The sequence below is a fragment of the Conger conger genome, chromosome 6 (genome assembly GCF_963514075.1).
Source record: "Conger conger chromosome 6, fConCon1.1, whole genome shotgun sequence".
NCBI lineage: Eukaryota > Metazoa > Chordata > Actinopteri > Anguilliformes > Congridae > Conger > Conger conger.
Window position 1 is genome coordinate 17,728,642 of NC_083765.1, and position 23,070 is coordinate 17,751,711.

Below are 23,070 nucleotides of genomic sequence, written 5' to 3' on the forward strand. Positions count from 1 at the left end.
TGTCATAGCATTAGCTTTAAATAAAGAAGCATCAAAGGTTGAAATTTCAATGTTAAAGGGCCCAACCCCAGTTTGTATCATTAGAAAATGAATGTTCTCATTTCAAAGACTGTAGGAAACATGGGAATGAATAGAATTTATTATTTCATAATTTGTTCCACCTGTACCTGAGAAGGCCCATGAAGTTGAAACTTTTTTTTGTTGTTGTTGCATTTCAGAATTTCTCATTTGAAGGCCTCTTCAGCCAAGCACAGAACCATCAAATTAACCACCTTCTCAATGCTATACTGAAATAATACTGTGATGGGTTTGATGTTCATTTAATTTACAGGACATGGCCTTTATTTCATGTTATGACAAATTTATATTTTTTGTGACATAACAAATCATACATTTTCACCCAAAATATTCATCAATAATCTGAAATTGAAAAGACAGGCTACATGAGTGCATCCAGGAGCAAACCTTTCAGGAAGTAAACCATACTTTTTAGAAGATCCAACAGAGAGGAAGAGCTGGAGACATATTTGGGTCCAATCTGGGTCCAATCACTTTGCATAGATCAGAGTAATCAGAGTTGATCATAGAGGAAGAGACGACAGCTTTTTATTACAAGGGTTAGACATGTTATGACACTTCCACTGTATACTGTTAGAAAATAATATTGAGGATATGTAGGAGTGTGCAGTATGTTAGTAGACCTTATTTTGAGGACACGGAAGTATAGAACACCATTGCAGCATCTGTGTGAGAGTGGCCAAAAATATTTTTATTTCCAAATATTTCATTTTCCAAAACACTGAGGGTTTATCAGTGTGAATGCCCTATAGTGTAACTCACTCACATGAGACACAGTACTGACAAATGAAGTAATATGCATTTGATAAGACAAAAAAATGCTCTTAGACAAAATAATGTTACAGAATAATATCGACATAAAATCATTTTATAGAACTGGGGCAACCTTTTTCTCAGATTAGATGATTGGAATATCTGTGTGCATGTGCACAAGTAAATGGTAGCTGTTAAACAAAAAGAAAATCCAACAAAAACAGAATTTGCACAGCTGCCCGGTTGCATGATAGGGAAAAAAAAAAAAAGAGCGAGCCAGTCCCAAAGATTATCATACAGTCTTCATCAACACTGGTCAGGGATTAGCAATCCAGTATTTAAGTAGTGCACTTCCGCTACCGCACCTGTAGTAAGAGAACCACCACGGCAGCAGGGAAACAGATGGGTACAAAGAAGGACAGAAGACTATTGGAAGATACATAAGTATAGAGCTCTGTCGAATCACATCTCTACACCTCTCTGCTTGAAGAGTTGCTGCAGTTTGTTCTCAAGTATCTGGTTGGTGCCACGTAATCCTCTCACTACCTGCGCCGCCCACACAAAGTACTCGTGGACCCGTTCTTCTGTCCAGCCTTACAGGGGTAAAGAAAAAACCAGAATAGAATAGATTTGGCAGAGCAATTAAAAAAAAAAAAAAAGGCAACAACAAAAAACTTACAACAGAATAGAATGGATTTGGCAGAGCAATTGAAAAAATAGAGCATGAACAACCATACTGGATTTAACTGTGATTTTTCAGTATTGTATTGCCATACCAATTTAGCTGATAGGAATGTGCCGAACAACAGAACAACAATAAAAACAACATCAAGCACAGCATTAAATAAAAATAACTATTGTGCAATTGCATTGTCAGTTGTCATAAAGTGCTGGTGTATGATAGGGAAGCTATTCAGTAACTGGATATTCATACAGTCGGCGCTGTTGAGGAAAGGAAGAAGTTTTTCTTTTGACGGCCTTGAGTATTTTCTCTGAGAGGAGGGGTAGTAGGAGGGTGCTGACAGGGTGGGAACATTTTCTGTATTTTGCTTTGCGCTAAATTGTGGATCTGGAGATGAAGTTGAGCTCACAGTTGATGGATTTAAAACATTACTTCATCCTGTGTACTCACCAACAGGTGTGCTACGGCTGAGATCCCTCAGATTGTACAGCTTGTCAGCAAGTTTTACCAGTTTGGCCTGCTGGCTGCAATGCGGTGCATGTTCCACCTGTTGACGCTTCCTCTCTTGTTTGGGCAGGGTCTTGTCATCGGTTACTTCCTGGACAATTCTTGCCACTGTCTGCCCAAATACCGCCTCAAGCTCTATAATGCTGGTGTCAGTGTCTTCCACTGTGTCATGAAGCAAAGCTGCCTGAAGGGTGAAAACAAAGCCAACTTATAAATGACTAGTGATGGTTCATGACCTTGGCTGCATTCAGAATCAGTTCTTCCTTGTGTACTCAAGGCGGAAAGACAGTTATAAGTGTTACGCAGGTTATGCTAATTGTGGTACACGTGACGACAACAAATGCTTTGGGTAACCTGTGAGTAGAGATATTTGCAAAATTTCACAGGCATGCTAAGGCATATACAATTTAATATTAACAGCAAAACATGAGTGCACCAACATTGGATGGATATCCAAGTAAACATAGATTATTTGTTGCCACAGATATTAGTACTGATTAGTGTTCCTCTTCTCACCTTATAGATCACATAAAAAAGGAAGCAGAACTATACACCAATCTATAAACACTTTAAGTATTTCCCCTTTACCTGACACAAGCTTGGAAATTACATACCAAAAATAAAATGGTTGCTATTCTTGGACCATTACATTACAGGCATAATCCTGGTCTCCTCTGAAAGGTAACTATTTGGGGTTGTTTCACAGGAGTCCAAATATTACTAAAACAAAGTTACAGAAGATCAAACACAGTGAAGCTTTTTCCTCACTGAAAATATTTTCAGTTTTTGAGTGGATACAGATTATTGTGTATTGTGGCTTTGGGTGGTGCGCTAAAAAACACAATGGAGCCACAGCCACACACTGGACAAATCCCCTTTTAAATTGGAAAAAAGTAGATAACAGCATTCATATGCACAAGTACTTTTGTATGCAACAGTGAAACGGACAATTATGAGAATTCCTTCAGAAAAATTCTAAGAAAACAATGGACATTTAATTGAAGTTTCGCCGAGTAAGCACGTTTTCAGAATTAGAAACTATTATGCATTTGGTTCACTGGACCCTTGCCGTGAAAAGGACACTGACATTACCATATTTCTTGTAGAATGTGGATTTTCAAAGTGCAAAGAACACCCCCCACATGTTACAGAATAAGGAACTGTTGTTGCTAAAGCAATGGCATTTTAAAATAGGTTATACAGATAGAGCCGTGAGTTTTAACACTTTTGAATTGCACCGTGAAAAAAGGAATGAATGCAAAGAAACCCTGGGCTGGTGAAACTGGGGTTCAATTTAAAAAATACCTGTAAAACTTCAATGTCTGCAATACCAGCTTCATGGCTTAAGATTCTTGCCACACCTGAAACAAAACAATGGGAGGAAAGATAGTCATAATAATAATAATAATAATAATAATAATAATAATAATAATAATAATAATAATAATAATAATAAAAAATCAGGATTAAACGTCTGATTGTGTAATTGAGGGTCGTAACTGCCTCGTCACCATTTACCTACCAATTGGGTGGTTGATATATGGTGTGGCTTCAGGGTCCTTACGCCGTTGTCTTTTATGTTTCTCTGCCGCAAAATGTGCAGCTTCTAGCAATAGCGCTGAATCCAAACTCATTATTGAAAGATATCTGGTTATATATAACTTTTACTGGTGGAACATTTATCAGCCAATTGCTTGTGTGGATACTAATTTACGAAGTAGCCAAGACCATGAAACTGTTTAAAGTGCTTAAAAAAGATCTCGACGAGAACCACAACAACAGACAAACTATGAATTCGATGTCCTATAGGTTATTTATCTAGTTGTCTATTAGTACCATAGATAAGTATAGAAACAGAACAATTACTTTACATATGTTGTATAAGGCTCACGAATATTTCACTCAATTAAATGACCATTGACTTTTCCTGTCATCTCTTCCTTGTTAGACTCTAACCGGACGTGTCCTTTTACCTGTCCGGAAGAAACAAGCTTTGCAGCAACTAAGCTTCCGCATCGGTTAGGCGAAAGGCGTACCAGTTGAGCTCCTGGAACGATAATATTGACGATCGAGCAAGCTACCTTGATCAGCCGGCTGCGCGTATACATGCATTATGTTCTATTAAGGTTAGATTAACGGTTCTGTTGCAATTCATGTGCATTTAGTCCAAGTATTGGTTGCTGGAAATTAAAAGCCAGTTAGCAAGTGTTGAGCCTGATGTTATCGCTTGTTCGCTCGATCATGGGATGCTTTAGCTATGTTATAGCTAGACTTGCTAAGTGAATGTCGTGAACATTATAGCTGGACCAGTTATTAACGTTAGGTACTTAGCTAAGTTAACTAGATACATTTGTTTTTTGGAGTGTTCGCTGCAGGCCCTTTGAAATGGCTTAGTTTGCAACGTTATGCCATGATATGCCAGTCATAAGCCTGTGGTAAATACGTTAGGAGCTTTAGATACTATATGTGAGTCTCGGAGGCTGGAATATATTAATTTGTTGCTCGTTTTTATAAAGTTTATAACGATTGGGTCACAGTGGCGATATTTGACAGCACGGAATATTACAATAAGAGGGGGGCTTGTGTCAATCAGCTGATACCGTACGCTGCGCTGTTGCCCATCTGCCCCCATGGCACACAACAGAAGAGATGCCCCCGAGCTGCCTGACTTTTCTCTTCTCAAGAGACTGGCAAAGGACCAGCTTATCTATCTCCTGGAACAGGTACTACGATCATCCTTATGAACCACAACCAGATGCACTTTATGTCCACACTGCATAATTAGCTACAGCTACCACGAAACAAATATATGCTGCCCTCTTATTCACCAGCTGCCTGGGAGGAAGGATCTGTTTATTGAAGCAGATTTAATGAGTCCCCTGGATCGCATTGCTAATGTCACAACTCTCAAGGTACATTATGTGTTGTTCTTGCATCATTGCAACCTTCTGTGCAGTTTTACCGCGTTTTAATTCTTCATGTGTGTTTTTACACTTAAACTTTCTCTGTGATCACTCTTAAAGGTACTTCCTGCTTATTTTCTGTTTTCAGCAACACGAAGTGGACAAACTGTATAAAGTGGAAAACAAACCAATTGTCAGCACTTGTGATCAGTGAGTTATAGCATGTCTGTGGGGAAATCCCAAGCTGATTTGGAAACCCCACCCATTTTAAGGATGTTTAACTGCTTTTTATCATTAAGTGTTGATATATTATGGAAAGTACTCCTGCCTCCCTAGTTATTTGCTATACAAAAATATGATGTTACTGTATCTGTATAATACGAATACATATGCATGTAATATCCATATAGAGTAAAAAAAGAAAAAAGCTATATTCCTCATAAAAGTGCACAGAATAGACCAGGGGGTGGGCCACAAGTGAGGAACAACACTTTTTAAAGTGTTAATTTAACATAACATCATTTAATTTAGCTTTTCAATCTTTCTGTTTTCCAAAGACTGTGCTTTCTGATTCGACCCCGAATACAAACTGTGAAGTGGGTCGCTGGTAAGTTGGATTATACGATGATATAACATCTTCTGACCTGTAAAAAACAATTAATGTGAAATATATGCTGACATATTTTCATATTTTCAGATATTGTCAATGCAGACAAGGCAGCTGGAAAATTCAGGAGATACAAGATCATATTTAGTCCCCAGAAGGTGATGTGCGTCCCTATCACATTTAAAGGCACAAAGACACTTTCACTCAAAAAGTTACTGCAAATATCTTGTGCCTTGTTCTCTTTTTTAGTTCTTTGCATGTGAGACGATACTGGAGGAGCAGGGTGTCTATGGTGGTAAGTGGCTTCATATTATTTATATTGTACTACTACCCATCCTGTGTGCTGTTAGAATGCACCATTCTCTTTTTCTAGATGTGAGCACTGACGAATGGGCTTTCTACCTTCTGCCTCTGGATGATGACATCATTAGCCTTGAGCTTCCTGAATTCTTCAGAGATACTTTTCTGGTATTGATGAATGATAAAATACCATTGATTTCTCAGCTTTCTGGTACTGATGAATATTAAAATACATTCAGTGCACATAAGGTCATAAATATGAACAACAGTAAACCAATTTCCTGCCACTTGTTCGCAGGAGGGTGACCAACGCTGGGTGACTACAGCAGGCAGTGCACTTCACCTCCTGCATTCTCTCTATGGTCCTTTCTCAAAGGTTTATGGGATTGGCCGCTCTGCTAAGGTAAGACAAGTCTTATGGGTTACCTCCATATCTATGTACAAGAGTGTATCTTCTTGTCAACCATTACATTATTGGCATTTGGCAGACGCTCTCATCCAGAGCGACATACAGTTGATTAGACTAAGCAGAAGACAATCCTCCCCTGGAGCAATGCAGGGTTAAGGGCCTTGCTCAAGGCCCCAATGGCTGTGCAGATTTTATTGTGGCTACACCGGGATTTGAACCACCGCCCTTGCGTGTCCCAGTCATTTACCTTAACCACTACGCTACAGGCCACCCCTAGACTGCCAACCAGTTACCTTACAGTCTGCCTGTGTCCTCTGGAAAAATGTACTCCTGTTAAGTAGCTGCACAGCTTATTTGGTGGACTGCGATGTGAAGTGGAACCTATAGCAACATACACAAGCGTGTCAGTGTCCTGGAATTGCTACCAAAGTGGCTGGCCTGCAAACTTGTATGTTAACCATAACCTGTACGTCAACCATAGCCAAAGGTAATGATCTTAAACAACTGTCACATTCTTGTTTTAGATGACACATGGACTGCTGAAGGAGCTAGTGGAGGAGGGTGAACAGAGAGCTCAAAAACCTGACATTGGGACCGTCTTTCTCATTGATCGAGGTAGGAAAACGTATCTTATTGACTATTAGGTCAATCTGTCTCTCCATTTTAACTTGTGGTTGCTGTAGGTTATGTGTATGTTGAATGTATCCGTTGTCAAGTTTGTTCATTACTGTGAAGGTAATTCATACTTAGCAGTTAAGGACTCATTATTCACTCTTTTCTTCTCTGCCCTTTGGTTAGATGTTGATTTTGTCACTCCAGTCTGCTCTCAAGTTGTTTATGAAGGCCTGGTGGATGATATTTTCAGGATTAAATGTGGTAGGTAATGCAGCCTAAGTTATCCACATTACATCCATTTGACTTGAAACAGCAATGATGCAAGCTGCTGGATGACCACACGTCCTCTGGGGAAGCTCAGGGCCCGCCCAACAGCAAAGAAAGGCTGCAACTCGCAATAGAAGTGGTGGAGATATGCAATGAGACTAAAACATTTATTGGCCATTAACTCTCAATGTCAATAGCTCAGTTTGGTAATAAATTAAACTCCATCCATTCAGTCCCCACATGGGAATAGATGGAAATGTTTACACTGTTGACTTTATAAGTTGATATTGCAATGCATTTGACTTCTCTAATTTTGCTGATGCTTAATGCATACCATAATAATGCCATTCAATATAGTTTGATTTACCTGTAGATGTAGATTTACCTTTACAGTCACTTTAATGAACCTTTTTCACTATACTTGGTGTCCCTCCTTTATCCAACAGATTCCACCTTTTTTTACACAAATATCATTTGTCTACATTCTTTTTCATTTTAATCAAAGTAAGTCATTTTCAAAGAAAATTGCACTTTGTTATATGCAGGAAGTGTGGAGTTTGGTCCTGATGTCACGTCCTCTGACAAGAGTATGAAGGTGATGCTGAACTCTCAAGATAAGGTTGGTATAAGGGAGGATGGCACTTTGTGCATGTACTTTTAAATGTGTCCACATTGCTCTGATGGGGTGATTTTATTCTAGGTTTTCAATGAGATCAGGAATGAGCATTTCTCCAATGTCTTTAGCTTCTTAAGTCAGAAGGCCAGGAACCTGCAGACTGCATATGATGTGAGTGTTTTTCTTCGCCACATTTTTCAGTGCATCACCATTGTCAGTTCTGGAAAGAAATTATTCTCAAAATCGAAGTATGTATCAATCCATCTATTCATCCTTCTTTCAGAAGAATGATGTGTGGTGTGGTAATGATGAATCAAAATGTTGAAATGTGATCTTCAGGGAGTCTTTGAAAACCTGAGTAAATTCCTAAGGAAATGAAACCCTCCTGACACTTCCTTCCTCTTGCTGCAGAAGCGGAAAGGGATGGACATCAAGCAGATGAAAACCTTTGTCTCGGAAGAGCTGAAAGGGTTAAAACAAGAGCACCGCCTGCTCAGTATGCGTGAGTTTGCTGGCCTCAGTATTCAGTCATCTGACTGGAAGCACTCCCACCATTTAAGGACTTCCATCGATGCATTGCAGAACTATTTACATGGCACAGATTATCCGTATAAAAACTATTTTCTTTCATTTATTTCTTTTGTAAGTATAGAAATACAATATCATTCTTCATGGTGTACCCATTTACAACTGCATGGTATTATCAAAGATAATAAATATGCTAATTCCATATTTCCCACATAGATATTGGTGCAAGTGAGTCAATGATGAAGAAGAAAACAAAACAAGACTTTCAGGAGCTTTTAAAGACAGAACACTGTGAGTTTATGAAGCAACATAACTTTGCAGCCATGTTCATGGTCTTTATATATTGCTCTTTAGTGTCTTTATTCCAGAAGGTATCAAGCTATTTTGATTGATAATCCATATTACCTTTTCTTCCTTCTATTAGCTTTGCTGGAGGGTTTTGAAATTCGAGAGTGCATTGCCTACATAGAGGAGCACATAAACAGACAGGTAAGTATGAGGAACGCAGGCCTACAAGTGGTCTCTCGGTGGTACATTTGGATCCTAGCTCTGGTGAGATTGAGATCCCAAGATTTATTCTTTAATTGTTTGCGTCCACTAGGTCTCCATGATTGATAGTCTTCGACTTCTCTGCTTGTTGTCTCTCACAGAAAATGGTGAGTCTGTGCACCCAATAAGTTTAGGCAGATGGAAGCTTAACCTGAATAAACCTGTCAAATGTATGAAATGAATTATATGTACATTTGCCTCTAGGACTTCTTCCAAAAGATTATCGGTCACTAAAAGCACAGTACCTTCAGGTGAGAATCCCCTTTCCACACAATTTAGTAGATTTCAAATGTTTGGTCTTTGCCTTAGATTTTCCCCTAAGAATACCCACTGATACTCAATCTTGTTGACTTTTGGCACAGTGCAACTTCAAAACTTATCTGGCAATATGACTCTTTTTTTTTTTTTTTTTTTTTTTATAAGTCTTGGTTCATCTAGACACAGCAGAGGGAGGTCTTTTAGCTCGTTCCACCATGGGCTTAATGATGTTACATTACATTACATTACGTGGCATTTAGCAGACGCTCTTATCCAGAGCAACGTACAACAAAGTGCAAATCAAACAACAGCAAGTGCAAAAGTGGACCTGAGAGGACAGTACTGTTCCGAGTCCTAGTGTAAACATACAGAAATTCAGAACCCTTGAAGAGTACAATCAACTTTCAAACTAGCATACCCCAGTTGGCAGCTAGAAGACAACAATACAACAGCCAAAAAAAACAACAATACCTATACAAGTTGTCTAGAAATACCTATACAAGATGTCTCTCTCATTGACCAGTCACTAGTTTATTATCTGATGCATATTTTGGCTTTCAGAGTTATGGTATTGAGCATCTACTGACATTTGCCAACCTGCGACAGCTGGGACTGCTAGTGGAGCAGCAGCCCGGGGAGACACTCACTGTCATGGAAAGCAAAGTGGGCAAACTGGTCAATGACAAGACTGCAGGTGAGGAACAGATGCAAGGCACTTAGAATCAAGTGGCTGAACAGTCATCCTGTTGGTGAGACTAGTGTGAAACAAGGTGTCTGACTGGCTGACGAGACAGGGAATCTTAAAGCATATTGTTTTCTAAGGACAGCCCACATTGTCTGCTGGAAATTTAGACAATCCATAACGTAGACCGAGTGAGCATAATGATGTGGCATTGCAGCAATGGTTAGGGAACTGTTGTTTTTAATTCCCTGGTTGTAGGTCCGGATCCCACCTGGGATGTTTCCATTCTAACCCTTGAGCAAGATGCTCAACGTGAATTGCTTCAGTAAAAATATCCGGTATATGTGGATTGTATGTCAAAATTGTAACTTTAACTAAGGATAAGAGTGGCTGCTAAATGCAGAAATATAAAAGTCATGTATTTAGATAGAATGCCCTTTTGGAGTCTGTGGATATTTAATTCTGACAAAACATTTTCCAGGAAAGCTGACTGATGCTTTTTCATCTCTGGCAAAGAAAAGCAATTTCCGCGCACTGAGCAAGAGGCTTGCTCTCGTGAGTAATCAGTAATCATATAGAGATTGCCATTAGTAACTTCCCTGCACTTGCCAAGTTTATTAAACTGCCTTTCTGTGCCTTTGATCACTAAGCAGGGGTAATAAAAGACTTGGCCAGAATACTCTGTACTTATGAATTGAATGCTATAACAGCATGTTTGTGTTCAGGTCCCAAAGTCTGGGGAGGAGTATGACCTCCGTATCCCGCGAGACATGGCCTACATCTTCAGTGGAGCTTATATCCCCCTCAGCTGCAGACTGATAGAACAGGTGGGCAGCCAAAAGTCACTATATATACTATACTACTACTCTTAATATACTGACGTGTGTGTGTGTGTGTGTGTGTTTGTGTTTCAACTGTGTCATTACCGTATTACTGGCTGCCTGATATACATTTCCTGCGAGTCTCATCGTGTGATATTCCCTTGACGTAGCAGTGGTCAAGTCATTTTGTCTCTCCATAGTTGTTTATGTCAGCTGATGCCAGTGTGCTGCTTCCACAGGTCTTAGAGCGGGATGGCTGGACAGGGTTGGAGGAAGTTACACGCATGCTCAATGGGCATGAGTTTGCAGTGACAGGTGGGGGCGCTAAAGCACCTGGGGTACTTCTCCAAATAATTTCAACATTCTTTCTACCTTTTTTAACCCACCGCCACCCCCCTCCATTATAGGCATGGAGATGTATTACTGACAGTTTATTAACTTATTACTTTTGAGAGAGTAAAGATACTATTGATGGTATTACATTGCATGTATTGCATTTTGGGTAGTGCTGTAAGACAAACCTTGTACAACAGGGATTAATTTAATGCAAACAAACAAATAATAATAAGTGCTACTGAGTGTGAAAGAGCTATAGCTTGGATGAGGCTAATGGCCAACCCAGTCTTCCTGCTGTGATAAAGGGCAAGTCTGAAACTGTTAAAAATGACTTTTCCCTATTCTGGCCCATTTTAATAAATAATTCTGTTTGCCATGTTTGCACTGAACCACCTTCTGCAAAAATTTTACAGTACAATAATGCTGATATGTTTATTATAATTACTAGGAGGGAGCAGCTGTGCTTAAGACTTCATTTGGATTGGGGTTTTTTCATGAAACTTTATTAGTCTAATTTGCACTGTTTATATTTTGAATGAGGACAGGCTATTTGCTGACCTCAGTTGCTGTCATGTCATTGAGATTTTGTATTGAGTTACTCTGCCATATTATTTAGATTAGTGCTGTCCCACTGCATTAATACCTCTGCCCTTTCAGTGGGCAACAGTGGAAGTGAGAGCAGGCTGAAGACTGAAGCCCAACGCATTATCCTTGTGATGTTCCTTGGAGGCTGCAGCTATTCTGAAATCTCAGCACTACGTTTTCTTGGCAAAGAAAGGGGTAAGGAGACCAAAATAAATTGTGTAATTTTATTTTAATTAATGCAATTTCCTAGAAATTACAAATAAACATAAAAGACATAACCAGACACAGATACTTCAGATACAGATAATTCAACTGAAAATTGGAACTGGCATCAGAAACAGAATATAATAGATTGCAGGGAGGACTAAATTAGCATGGAAGATTCGTAGACGCAAAATCCTTTCTTCAGATGTCATAATCATTCTAATGTCTGTGTTGTGAATCACATGTGCGATAATGTAAATAAATATATATGACTGAGGTTTTATTTCAGCAAATGTACTTCCTTTGGTCTTAAAGTGAGCATAATCCATATTACCTGAGAATCTGTTACATAACCACCCAGGGTGTGAACAAAATTGTAAACATTAAAAATGAAACATTACAAATTGTAAATGAGGTTGAATATGTACATGTGATTTCTTTTACTTTATTTTAAATGGTAAATGGTAAATGGCAGGCATTTATATAGCGCCTTTATCCAAAGCGCTGTACAATTGATGCTTCTCCATTCACCCATTCATACACATTTAAAAAATGCCTTACAGTATACAATTGTAACCTTATATTTTTTTCTTCTTTTAGGCTGTAAATTCATTGTGGTAACAACCGCCATTTTAAACAGTGCCAGAATGCTGGAGGCTATGTTGGACAGCCAAGTGTGAAACCTGTGTTCCTGAAAGGCCAGGTGCAAGACTGTCTTCCATCACCAAGCTGAAGAACCACACAAATCAAGACATGGGAAAAGTCTGATTGTCCAATGGAAGAGTATATTGAGATGAAATTCTGTGGTTTAGTAGACATGAACTCTGATATATTAGCCCCAGAAATGTATATGCTTTCAATAAAATTTCTTTTGGAGCATTTTCCTTTTCATTTTTCATGTTTTGGTAGTTCAATTATTTTTGTCTTTCAATACAAGTCTAACATATTTAACAATGGAACAATTATGGTGCACTCAATAGCACTGTACTTCATATGTTACACCTCAGTCAGTGCCCTTCTGCATGGAGTTTGCATGCCCCTGTGTCTGCGTGCGTTTCCTCCAGGCTCTCTGGTTTCCTCTCACAGTCCAGACATGCAGCTTAGGCTAATTGGAGATTCGCAATTGCTTGTATTTGCTTGAGTATGTGAGTGAATTGGAAACTGTCCAAGGTGTATTCTTGCCTCTTTTTCAGTACACACTGATTAGGCTCCAGCCCCCTGCAACCCTGACCTGCAACTGGTTAGATAATGGATGGATGAATGGATGGTTGGATGGACAGGTGGAATAGGGAAAATAAATGTCATAACCCCAGATGGGGCTTGACAGTGTGTGTGGCACCAACATGATCATTCCTGGATGGGACCAAAATATGCATATTTCCATCTCATGATGAATTTACACAATTTATCTTGGTAGTTTGCAGGATATAATGTTTGGTATGTCCAAAGTAGGCCTATTGCCTCTGGCTATACATTTATTGAAGAAAATATTTTTGGCAAGATTTCTGACACTAGTCACTTTTTGTGATTTCCTTTCGGGTTTGCGCAAACCTACAGAGCCTTTCTAGACACATGAGGTAAAAATACTCCTGGGATTTTCACGCATAACAGTCTCTAGAGATTGCAGAGAATGTGGTGCAAAAAACAAAAAACATCCAGTGAGCAGCAGTTCTGTGGGCAGAAATGCATTGTTAATGAGAGGTCAGAGGAGAAGGGCAGACTGGTCACACAGGTGACAGTAACGCAAATAACCATGCATTACAACAGTGGTTAGCAGAAGAGCATCTCTGAACACACAACGTGTCAAACCCCTAGATAGGCTACAGCAGCAGAAGACTTAAGTCTAAAAAATAAGTATAATAAATACCCCGCTAAAAAGTTTGGAATCCTTTTTCTGATTTTCTGATTTTCTCTGTAATCAACAATTCACATGTGGTCAAAGCACAGACTCAGCGTTTCTATTAAAGAGTATTTTATACATTTTGGTTCTACCATGTAGTAATTACAACACTTTGTATGTGTAGTCCCCCATTTCAATGTTTGAGACAAATTTACATAATGTTAAATTAACTAGTCATGTTTTGTATTTGGTTGCATCTCCTTTGCATGCCAACACTTCATGATATCTGTTACCTATAAAAATCATCAGAGTCTGGATATCTTTTTTTAGGCTATCCTACAAGCGATACTAGAACTCTGCATTTGAATGGATCGCAATGGGAATTGGTGGGTGGGACCAGTTTCAGCTGTGAAGTATGTTTATACAGTACGGAACACATTTGTTGTGTATCAAATGAACCTCAAACCATACTTCTGCTGCCAGATGATACTACATAGTAGATACTACAATAGTTTCTCTTGAATAATTTTAATGTTGAACTCAGTGGGAAAAAATATTCAAGAGAAACATTTATTGTTTTATCTACAGCATATCTTGTAGCAGCACAGTGGTTTCATGGCGGAGACGCGAAAATCCATATTCTTGGTTTTGCAATCCGTGCTTAGTTACCACTGTTTACCGCTCCCGTAATTTCATTTTATATTCAAGCACACCTAATATAACAACCATTGACACGAGGAAAACAACCCCGAGACGTATTATGTCTGGTGTGATTGGTTAATTTCATGCGTTTTAGCCACTGATGGATGAGTGCTTGTCTTGACCGTTTAAAATAACAACTATCCCTGGTGGGTGGTTCCTGTAGCGACGGTTTGATGACGCAGGGACCGTTGTAGCCAATGAGAAGTAAAACTGCATGTGGTGCACTATTTGAATCGGCAAAGAAAAGACGTGAGAGTATACGCAAGAGCTGAAAAAACTAGCTTGCCTGGATATTTTGCTTATTTCTAATTTTAGTCTTTTTCATAAGGAATTGGTGTAAACATAACCTTTAAAGAAGATAAAGAGGAGTTGCATAATGCGGAGGAGGTTTGTAAAAAGCACGTTTTGCTTAAGAACAAACTATCCAGATATTGGGTGCTCTACGAACGGTTTGCTAGCTAACGTAAACTTGCTAAGCTAAGCTAACTAACTGTTACGTTAATGTTCGGTAGTAACGCTAGCTATGGTATATGTCAACTTTCTCGATGCCCATAATTTGTCATTTTTAATATTCTTTTGAAAATATTAACATGGCCAATAGCCTGATAAAGCCTAACGTTAGGTAGCTAGATAAGTATCTCTGTTATGTTAGCCAAGTTATCTAATCAAACAGCGGTGGGCATGGTCAGTTGTCGAGCTAATGCTAGTCGAATTAGCAAACGATTAGCTACATTAGTAACGTTAGATTGATCTTTAAGATTGACAGATGTTTCATTATTTAGATCTAAGTTAGCCTCATAGTTATAGCTCGCTAGCTAGTCCGTTCGTTAACGTCGTTAGCTAAGTGATACAAGTTTAGTTAACCTTAGCTCACGTTACGTAACGTAAACGTAAAGGAAAATGTTATTGGATGTTTTGAAAAACGTGTGCTTGTTCATTACGTTAACGTTAGTTAGCTAAAGTTAAATTGACTGTCATAAGCTTATTTGATGCAAGTCAACTTCGCTATAGTAGGGAGGACAACCGAAAAATTTATTTCCGGAAATCAACATGAATATTATGATTATTATCTCAGTTTAACCTTAAATTAACGTGTGGTGGACAATAATTCTGCTTAGGTTGAATTTTAATGTGACAAAATGACTGTTTTTGTGGCTTTTAAGCGCTCATTTTACCAGCATTCCATCAATGTTAAATGCTGGACCCCGACGGCACCGAAAAACAGGCAGATTTCACTGCCATTCCATTCTTTACGTATATGGAGCTCGAAAATGGTGACACAACAATAGCTTTTGCTGGTTTACTTCACGCGCTCATACATGGCAGTTGGTGGCAGTTCGAACTGTCAAAAGTGTGACTGGAGCCAGGTCAATATTTTTGCTGGGTACTCGGTATGTCCAGCCTTATAAGTCTAAAGTCCCTGGTTACTTTTTCATAGTTTCAATGGATTTTGACAATAGACATGTCAGACTTCAATCATGTTAACGCTCTCGAGCGTGCGTCAAAGTTTAGGTAGCAAATAACAGTGCTGTATCCTTCTGACGTCATTTACATAGCTACAGAACTGTCCGATCACGCCGAATCACTGATAGAAACAAGATGAATTAATGACGATTCAGAAAATGTATAACTTTTAAAGATTTAAATAAATCCTATGGTGGGACTTTTGCCATTTATGGACGGTACGACAGAAAATTCCGGTGCCGTCGAACTTAATCGAACGCTTTTATTTATATCGTTCGAATGACCAAGTGCCGTTAAAAAGCAAATTGTATGGCTTTGTGCTATTCGCGTATGCTAGCTACATCATGCTAACATCGTACAGGGACCAGTAAAGGCTTAGAACACACTAGCTCTTAGTTATTGTAAGTTTGATCACCTCTACTGTAAAGTAAAAAAGTGGACAAATTACGTTTTCTGTGAGAAACCTATTGGCGAGCTCACGTGCACACACAGCGGTCTACATTCTAAAGCTCCACTTTGCCCTCCCTAGCTATAGCGAAAGGGATTTTGAGTTCTCATCGCTTCATATTAAGAAACGATTAACTTAACAAAGTTAATGTTATCTTAATGTATTAACGGGCAGGCAGCTGTCGTTTGAAGTCAAACCGGAGAATGGATATCTGGCTAAACCGGTTGGGCGTGTCTCGTCTATGGGACGATAATTGGCATACCAATGAGTTGAAGTAACACTGAGCTGAGATCTGTCGTGGAGCGTTTGAAATGAGATCAGTTAATTTTACTGACTTGCCACAAAATTCAGCCAAACTATATGGGCCATTGCGAACTGCGTGAATAAAAGCCCCATTGTGACTTCTGCATGTTATTACTAGTTATAAAACCAATGTCGATATTTGTCAAATTGTTTATAACGATTTAACACATTTCTGGAATATAGCTAGGTAGTTACGTTAGTCAATTACCTTGAGCTCTTGTATGGCAGAGTGATGAAGATCGAGTGTGGTTGCTGAATGAGAAACATTGGTATGTTTTGTCTGACCCATGCCAGTGAGGTGCTCGCAGCTGAATCGGTATCATGTCTGAACAAAGCACTGTGCCGTCTGAAGGACATTTGGGAGGAAATTGGAATCCCAGAGGACCAGCGACTGCAGAGGACGGATGTTGTAAAGATTCATATAAAAGTACGTTTTGCCTTCAAATGAGCTGAGTGTGTTTGCTCTCAGAGGTAACTTGTATGCTGTAATGAATCTGGTGTCAGGACTAGCCTAAATGACCGCACTATCCCCAGAGTCTGCTGGAAAGGATGATTGCAGAGGAGGAGAGCCTCAAGAGCCGGTTGATGAACAGCATAGACATGTGTCGCAAAGAGCTGGACATTCTGTGCAGGGAACTTCATTTACCACCATTTGAGGTAACCCACATGTGCTCTCTGAAACAGTCTCATCCTCGGTCATTGTGAAGATTTTTTGCTTTTGGCACTTGTTCAGTCTTTACATAGCCCACAGTGGTTTTACCAAATATGGCTTCTTCTATGGTAGGAGGAAGAAGGGAACACAATGCTGCAGCTGGAGAAGGACATTCGAACTCGAGTGGAGGTGATGATGAAGCAGAAGAGTCAGAGGATGCAGGAGCTCAAAGCCCTTAGCCTGCAGGACCAGGAACTCTGCGACATTCTATGCACAGACTCTTACAGCATCATCCCAGACTCTGTCCCCTCCCTGAAGGAGCTGGAGGACTTCCGTCAACATATCCTCCACCTCACTGTAGAAAAGGTAAACCACCTCCCCAACTACTCTACGCCTCTCCCTTTATTAAAAAGAAACATCCTCAAATTGAAGTATACGTATATTCACTATGATCCTTTAGGGGTGTTACTTGAAAGGTACCCCATGGAACAAATGTTTTTACTAGTGGATTGTATTGTAAAGAGTAACCATGTTGTTTTGTTTGGTCCAAGGATCGGAGGCATGGCGAGTTTGTCTGCATTAAGAGACAGATCATTTTGTGCATGGAGGAGCTGGAGCAGTTGCCAGACACTAGTTTTGAACGGGATGTGGTGTGTGAAGATGAGGATGCTTTCTGTCTGTCCGAAGAGAACATTGCATCTCTTAAACTGCTTCTCCATCAGGTGAGAAGCTGTCACAGACATTAATTTGTTCCGCGAGCTGTTTTCCACGGCATTTCTAACCGTTTTCTGTGTTCTCTCTTCAGCTGGAAGATCGAAAGGCTGAGAATATGGCGATTTGTAGCTCCTACCGCACAAAGATCCAGGCGCTTTGGGAGAGGCTGCAAGTTGCCCAGGAGGAGAGGGAGGCCCTCTCTGAGCATATGGTCTTGTCCAAGAAAAGGAACAGAGAGGCTGTAAGGAGAAAGTGAATCTTAATAAATTTAAGTGTCATTATCTGTCGCTTATGCTAAAATGCTGTATGACTTACTGTCTTGCACTAATAGCTGTCTATGAATAGCATAATTTAAATCTAGTTGCATTTGTTATTTCCATTTCAGTTAGAAGCTGAGGTAAAGCGTCTTGAAGAACTGAAACTGCAGAACATTTGGAACGTTACTGCAGCCATCCGTGAGGAGATTTCCTCCTACTGGGATAAGTGTTTCTTCAGCGAAGACCAGCGTCAGGCTTTTGTACCATACTACAGTGGTAAGTGGCCATTTTGATGGGTGCAATTTGTAGCTTGCTTAATCATTGGATCCATTTTAGATGACCAAGGTTCACTGGTACAATTGAGGAGCTCATTAAATATCTGTCTTTCAGATGAGGCCACAGAAGACATTTTAAGCCTGCATGATGCAGAAATTGTTCGCCTCAAACAGTATTATGAAGATCACAAGGAGCTCTTTGAGGGCATTCACAGATGGGAAGAAAGCTGGACACTGTTCCAGGAACTTGAGGTGAATGTGATGATAAGCTGTTGATTTTAAGTGCCTTTTTGTGTGTGACTGTTTTATATGTAGCAATAAGTAAACCGTTCTTGCTCATGGAGACATTGTGCATTGTGCAATGTTGTCTGTGTGTGAACTTAAATGGACTACTGTTTGTTTTGCAGAAAAAGACAACTGACCCTTCAAGATTTGTTAACCGTGGAGGAAACCTCTTGAAAGAGGAAAAACGCAGGGCTGACCTCCACAAAAGCCTCCCAAAGGTGAGGACCCAACCAGCAGCAAGGGCTTCAATTCTTCATTAATATTTTTGGTGTGGGGTTATGCTGATTTTTGTTGGACTGTTCTGTTCAGGCTGCCCATGGCACTCAAAATTGTAAACCATGAAAGATGGTTCTTTCACCTCAAACTTATATTTGCTACCATATTGGCTAGCTGGCTGGTTTGCACATTGAACATACTACCAAAAGTCTTTGAATCATTATTTGCTGATCAGAATATCTGAAATTCATTTGCCAGCATAAAATATTTTATGGAAAGAAAAATTAAAAATCTTAATTCCATCTTCAAAGGTTCCCACTTTTTATTGGAGTGATTACAGATAATCGCTAAATGTTTTATTTAATCTTCATTTGATAATTCACATTCAGTTCTGGTGAATGCAAGCTTAGCTGACACTTGGATTGACTTAATTATTGTGGGTGACCTGCGCAGATATCTTGCTGGGTGTGCAGTGTTGGGACAGTGTTAATGTGGTTTGGATGGAAATGTGCGTGTCTTTTCAGCTGGAGAACAAGCTGAAGGCTGAGATTGATGTTTGGGAGCAGGAACAAGGCTGTGAGTTCTTGATCAAGGGGCAGAAGTTTTTACAGTACGTGCAGGAGCAATGGGAGACTTACAGGATTGAGAAAGAAAGGGAAAAACAGGAACGGGTAAGAACTTCACAAACAGCTTTGCTTTTTGGCAGGGAAGATGTGGGTTGGTGTAGTTGTGAAACTTTCTATTTAGCAATGTTCTGTATTTAATCTGTCCCGATTTCTAAATTTTTCTTTAAATCTGCTTTAATTATTTGTTGAAGCAACTGAAGAAAAGCAGGCAAATCGAGGAGGATATGCTGTATGGCACTGCTATTCGCACTCCATCTAAACGCAGAATACCGGGTGCTGCCACACCTGGGAAAATGCGAAAGGTAATTCCAGCCCTTTGGTTTATCTCTTCTACAGTCACACTTAAACTTGCATGCCTTCTGTGATTCGTGGAGCACATTTCTAATTGACTAAACTGTTCCGTTCTGGTTCTGCCGCAGGAAGTAAATATGAGCTTATTAATTATTCTGATGCTTCGGTCATCTTTCTTATTAAATATTTCTTTATGCAGTTATTGAGCTCTGCTGTTCAGTCTGGGGAATTTAAAAGTATGTAAACTGTTTGACTGTGCCACTAACAGTCCATGCGTTTTCTTCAGTTCAATACCACCTCCAGCATCTATAGTGCCACTCCTAACAGCACAATGCGCTCTGCCTTCGGCGGAACCATCTGCCGCTCTCCAGTGTCCAGACTCCCTCACTCGGTAATATTGCAGTTTGACTAATACAGGATTTTATCAAATGTACGCTACATGAAGCCCTTGCAAAGTTATTGTAATGTGAAATATGTTTCATAGGAGTTCTGATTTATTCACATGTTGATTCACTTATTCTTTGATTCCCCCCGCCCCAATGTCCTTTCCATAGAACGGTCTCATGGTGCGAACACCAGGGCGTAGCAAGACTCCAATGAGTCTGCTGAAGCACAACAAAGAAAACATCTCCCATCTCAATGGGACCTCTCTGAGTGGTGCGTCGAAGATCCCAGCCAGCCCGCAGTGCGCCTTCAGCATTAACTCTGTTGCCAGCACCTATTCAGAATTTGCGGTAATTGACATTTTCCCAAAAAAACCCCAAACAAATTCTTCCAATCTCTTCAGCAACACACAGCCTAGTTGGGAGCTTTTGGGGACTGTTGAAGGGCTTAAATGTTTGAAACGACAAATTCCAAGTATTCATTTTGCACATTTAGTTTGGACAGTCTTAGAAAATGTAGAACCACAATCACAATTTTCTGTGCGCATACTTACTACCGCAACACCACTCGTTTTTACACAAGTGCAGAAAGTATCTAATCATGCATTCTATTTTAGACGGAAATTGGCCACATTGATTCTACCACCCTGCAGAGGTCTGTATAAATGAATGCATTTTGGAGCCTGTGGCAAACATGCTTTACAATCCCACTCACCTTCAACATGTTTTATTAACAATCTAATACCAGTCCCATACAGTTGTACTTTTTTGCTGTTTATATTTATTTTATTGAGAAAATTAAGTTGAAATGGAACCCATTACATATACTTATACCTCAAGTAGCTAGGCTGTGTGTTGCTGTTCATTAACCTCGTCCCAGTAAATTCAGAATCACTTGGACGAAGCTCTGTATTATACTCTATCGGGAAGTTGGCAATGCTTCTAATGTTCTAACACCTGCTTCTGCATGAACCTTTCCATCATTTGCCTGAATCTAGCACAGGGATTATCAAATCACAGTCCCAGAGGGCTGAGATCTGCTAGCTTTCCACCCTCCCTTTACCTACCAGTCAGGTGTAAAGACAGTCTGGCCAATCAATAGCACTAATTGTTCAGTTAAATACCTCGTAGAAAAGGAAACCAGGGCTGGATTTGAGGGCCAGGTTTGCTGATCCCTGATCTAGCACTTTACTGTGCACATTAATCCAGGGGTGTCGAACTGAATCCCCAGGGGGCCGCAATGTCTGCAGGTTTTTGTGGTTTCCTTTCAATCAGCTGCCAATTAAGGCCTTGAGAACAAGGCATACGGATACTTTAACCAATCAATGACTTGAATGAACCCAGAACACCCCAAAAATCAGCAGACACTACGGCCCTCCAGGACTGGAGTTTGACACCTGTCCTTCTGCTTTCTTCCCCCTCGTTTTCTCATTTTTCATCTTGGTGACAATGAACTCTTAAAATATAAGCATTAGATTATTTCACATGATCTTCAATTTGCTGGTTTTCCCTGCAAATTAGCGCTGGGATTGGTTGACCCCCAAAAAAAAAAAAAATTGCACTTATGATGACGACTATATGTTTAGAACAGCAGTCCAGGTGTATTTTCCTAGTTCTGGATGTGATGCTTTGACTTGTGGTAGAACCTATGCACTTGTAAATCGCTTTGGATTAAAAGCGTCTGCCAAATGACTAAAATGTAAATGTGAATGTAAATTTAACAAAAATTGTTAAGACTCATTTAAATAAGAATAATTGTATCTCATTTATACATTTATTTTTGTGTAAAATAATCCCTTGTCATGAATAACATTCTTTTTCTTTAAAAAGACCAGAAGTATACTCAGGTTCAGTTCACTGAAGTTCACTTCATCCCTTGGTCATTGATTTAATACTTCTAGGACACCGACTGATTATGAAGTCACAGGCATTTGTGGGTTTGCCAATGTCTTTTTAACCCGTTCTCTGCCTTTCCACAGCAAGAACTTTCAAAGGCTTCCAAATCTAACTGCAAGCCCGGAATCTTGAACTCAACCGTCACTCATATTTGATCCTGGAATGCAAACATCTGGACCCCTTTGCTGTCCATTGAGGGCCCCTTGCTTTGTACAAATGGAATCCGTAGTTTAACTGATGTCCGCGTTTGTATGTATTAATGAAGGTAGTGATGTATCGTCTAGAATTGGATGCACACGCAAATGATGTCTATATAAAAAGTTGTAATATATTTTATTGTAGTTAACACTTTTTAAATTCTTGTTGGGCAGATCAAGCATGTCTTTGTTTTAAATTGGAATGAGTTTTTCTCTCTTGATTTAACAGTACCGAGAATCTTCGAAAAGTCTTATGTAACGTTTTTTTTTTTTTTTTTTCCAACCGACTGATTTTTGCACCTGAAGCTTCATATGGTTTGAATTCAGAGACAATTGAATTTATGAAAGTACCTAACCCATGCTATGTTAAACGAATCTGTATTTCTGCTTTCGGGTATTTCAATCATCTGCCGTTTGCACATTTTGTCACTACCTAAATGCCACACTGCTTTCTTCTATTTAATCCTGACACTACGCCCTCCATGGAATAGTATTGGATTGTTGTGCCCATTTTATTATGGATAGAAAAGGTCTATGTTTTAATCAACAACAATATTTGCCTGCTTCATAAAGGCAAAAATCAATTCACGTTCGTCATGTATTCCAACCATCTTTCCCATCTGTAAATAAATTTCATTTATTTCTAAAGTAACACTTGTCGTTTTTAAATATTGCCTGCCCTGAATGTATACCTGTTGTAAATTAATTGCATAATTAAATTCGTTGTTTCCGACAATACATTACTGGCGCTGTATCCTTTTCACAAAGTTACGATTTCATTAAAAATTCTACATTTACAACAAATGTTTTGTACGGGCATG

At 39.5% G+C, this 23,070-nt stretch overlaps 3 protein-coding genes across 7 annotated transcripts; 2 read left to right on the forward strand and 1 right to left on the reverse strand.

The window, feature by feature from the left end:
- Positions 1-748: 748 nt before the first annotated feature.
- hddc3 (HD domain containing 3) lies at positions 749-4,021 on the reverse strand. The gene is made up of 4 exons (XM_061246123.1): positions 3,543-4,021; positions 3,326-3,381; positions 1,964-2,204; positions 749-1,424 (listed from the first exon to the last, which is right to left on the reverse strand). The coding sequence occupies exons 1-4, from the start codon at positions 3,652-3,654 to the stop codon at positions 1,294-1,296; spliced, it is 540 nt and encodes a 179-aa protein (XP_061102107.1). The 5' UTR covers positions 3,655-4,021; the 3' UTR covers positions 749-1,293.
- Positions 3,598-12,579, forward strand: vps33b (VPS33B late endosome and lysosome associated). 2 transcript variants are annotated; one of them, XM_061246122.1, is made up of 24 exons: positions 3,601-4,146; positions 4,614-4,743; positions 4,852-4,932; positions 5,072-5,133; positions 5,481-5,530; positions 5,621-5,688; positions 5,780-5,825; positions 5,904-5,998; positions 6,129-6,233; positions 6,764-6,854; positions 7,038-7,115; positions 7,667-7,740; positions 7,822-7,908; positions 8,149-8,239; positions 8,482-8,556; positions 8,690-8,754; positions 8,867-8,921; positions 9,019-9,065; positions 9,634-9,766; positions 10,236-10,309; positions 10,480-10,581; positions 10,815-10,890; positions 11,569-11,691; positions 12,301-12,579. In XM_061246122.1, exons 2-24 carry the CDS (start codon positions 4,651-4,653, stop codon positions 12,378-12,380), a joined length of 1,851 nt encoding a protein of 616 aa, XP_061102106.1. In that variant the 5' UTR covers positions 3,601-4,146; positions 4,614-4,650; the 3' UTR covers positions 12,381-12,579. The 2 variants fall into 2 exon arrangements, 1 of the variants encoding a protein (XP_061102106.1); XR_009708983.1 differs by having other exon boundaries at positions 3,598-4,743; positions 10,815-10,913.
- Positions 12,580-14,474: 1,895 nt separating this feature from the next.
- prc1b (protein regulator of cytokinesis 1b) lies at positions 14,475-23,053 on the forward strand. 4 transcript variants are annotated; one of them, XM_061245619.1, is made up of 15 exons: positions 14,475-14,629; positions 16,752-16,884; positions 16,992-17,114; positions 17,242-17,475; positions 17,661-17,831; positions 17,915-18,064; positions 18,209-18,356; positions 18,471-18,607; positions 18,763-18,858; positions 19,381-19,527; positions 19,674-19,784; positions 20,060-20,164; positions 20,328-20,507; positions 20,774-20,811; positions 22,136-23,053. In XM_061245619.1, exons 1-15 carry the CDS (start codon positions 14,619-14,621, stop codon positions 22,182-22,184), a joined length of 1,833 nt encoding a protein of 610 aa, XP_061101603.1. In that variant the 5' UTR covers positions 14,475-14,618; the 3' UTR covers positions 22,185-23,053. The 4 variants fall into 4 exon arrangements, with proteins under 4 accessions (XP_061101603.1, XP_061101606.1, XP_061101604.1 ...); XM_061245622.1 differs by having other exon boundaries at positions 20,328-20,430; XM_061245620.1 differs by lacking the exon at positions 20,774-20,811.
- Positions 23,054-23,070: the final 17 nt, after the last annotated feature.

Excerpts from the sequence above, each read along its gene's own strand:
- hddc3 (XM_061246123.1), bottom strand. The coding sequence starts at position 3,654 with ATGAGTTTGGATTCAGCGCTATTGCTAGAAGCTGCACATTTTGCGGCA. Across the intron at positions 3,382-3,542 it reads ATATATCAACCACCCAATTG|GTGTGGCAAGAATCTTAAGC; the intron begins GTAGGTAAATGG and ends GTTTTGTTTCAG. Across the intron at positions 2,205-3,325 it reads CAGACATTGAAGTTTTACAG|GCAGCTTTGCTTCATGACAC; the intron begins GTATTTTTTAAA and ends TTCACCCTTCAG.
- vps33b (XM_061246122.1), top strand. The coding sequence starts at position 4,651 with ATGGCACACAACAGAAGAGATGCCCCCGAGCTGCCTGACTTTTCTCTT. Across the intron at positions 5,826-5,903 it reads GGAGCAGGGTGTCTATGGTG|ATGTGAGCACTGACGAATGG; the intron begins GTAAGTGGCTTC and ends CTCTTTTTCTAG. Across the intron at positions 5,999-6,128 it reads TCTTCAGAGATACTTTTCTG|GAGGGTGACCAACGCTGGGT; the intron begins GTATTGATGAAT and ends ACTTGTTCGCAG.
- prc1b (XM_061245619.1), top strand. Across the intron at positions 18,357-18,470 it reads TTTTGTACCATACTACAGTG|ATGAGGCCACAGAAGACATT; the intron begins GTAAGTGGCCAT and ends TCTGTCTTTCAG. Across the intron at positions 19,528-19,673 it reads AAAGGGAAAAACAGGAACGG|CAACTGAAGAAAAGCAGGCA; the intron begins GTAAGAACTTCA and ends TATTTGTTGAAG.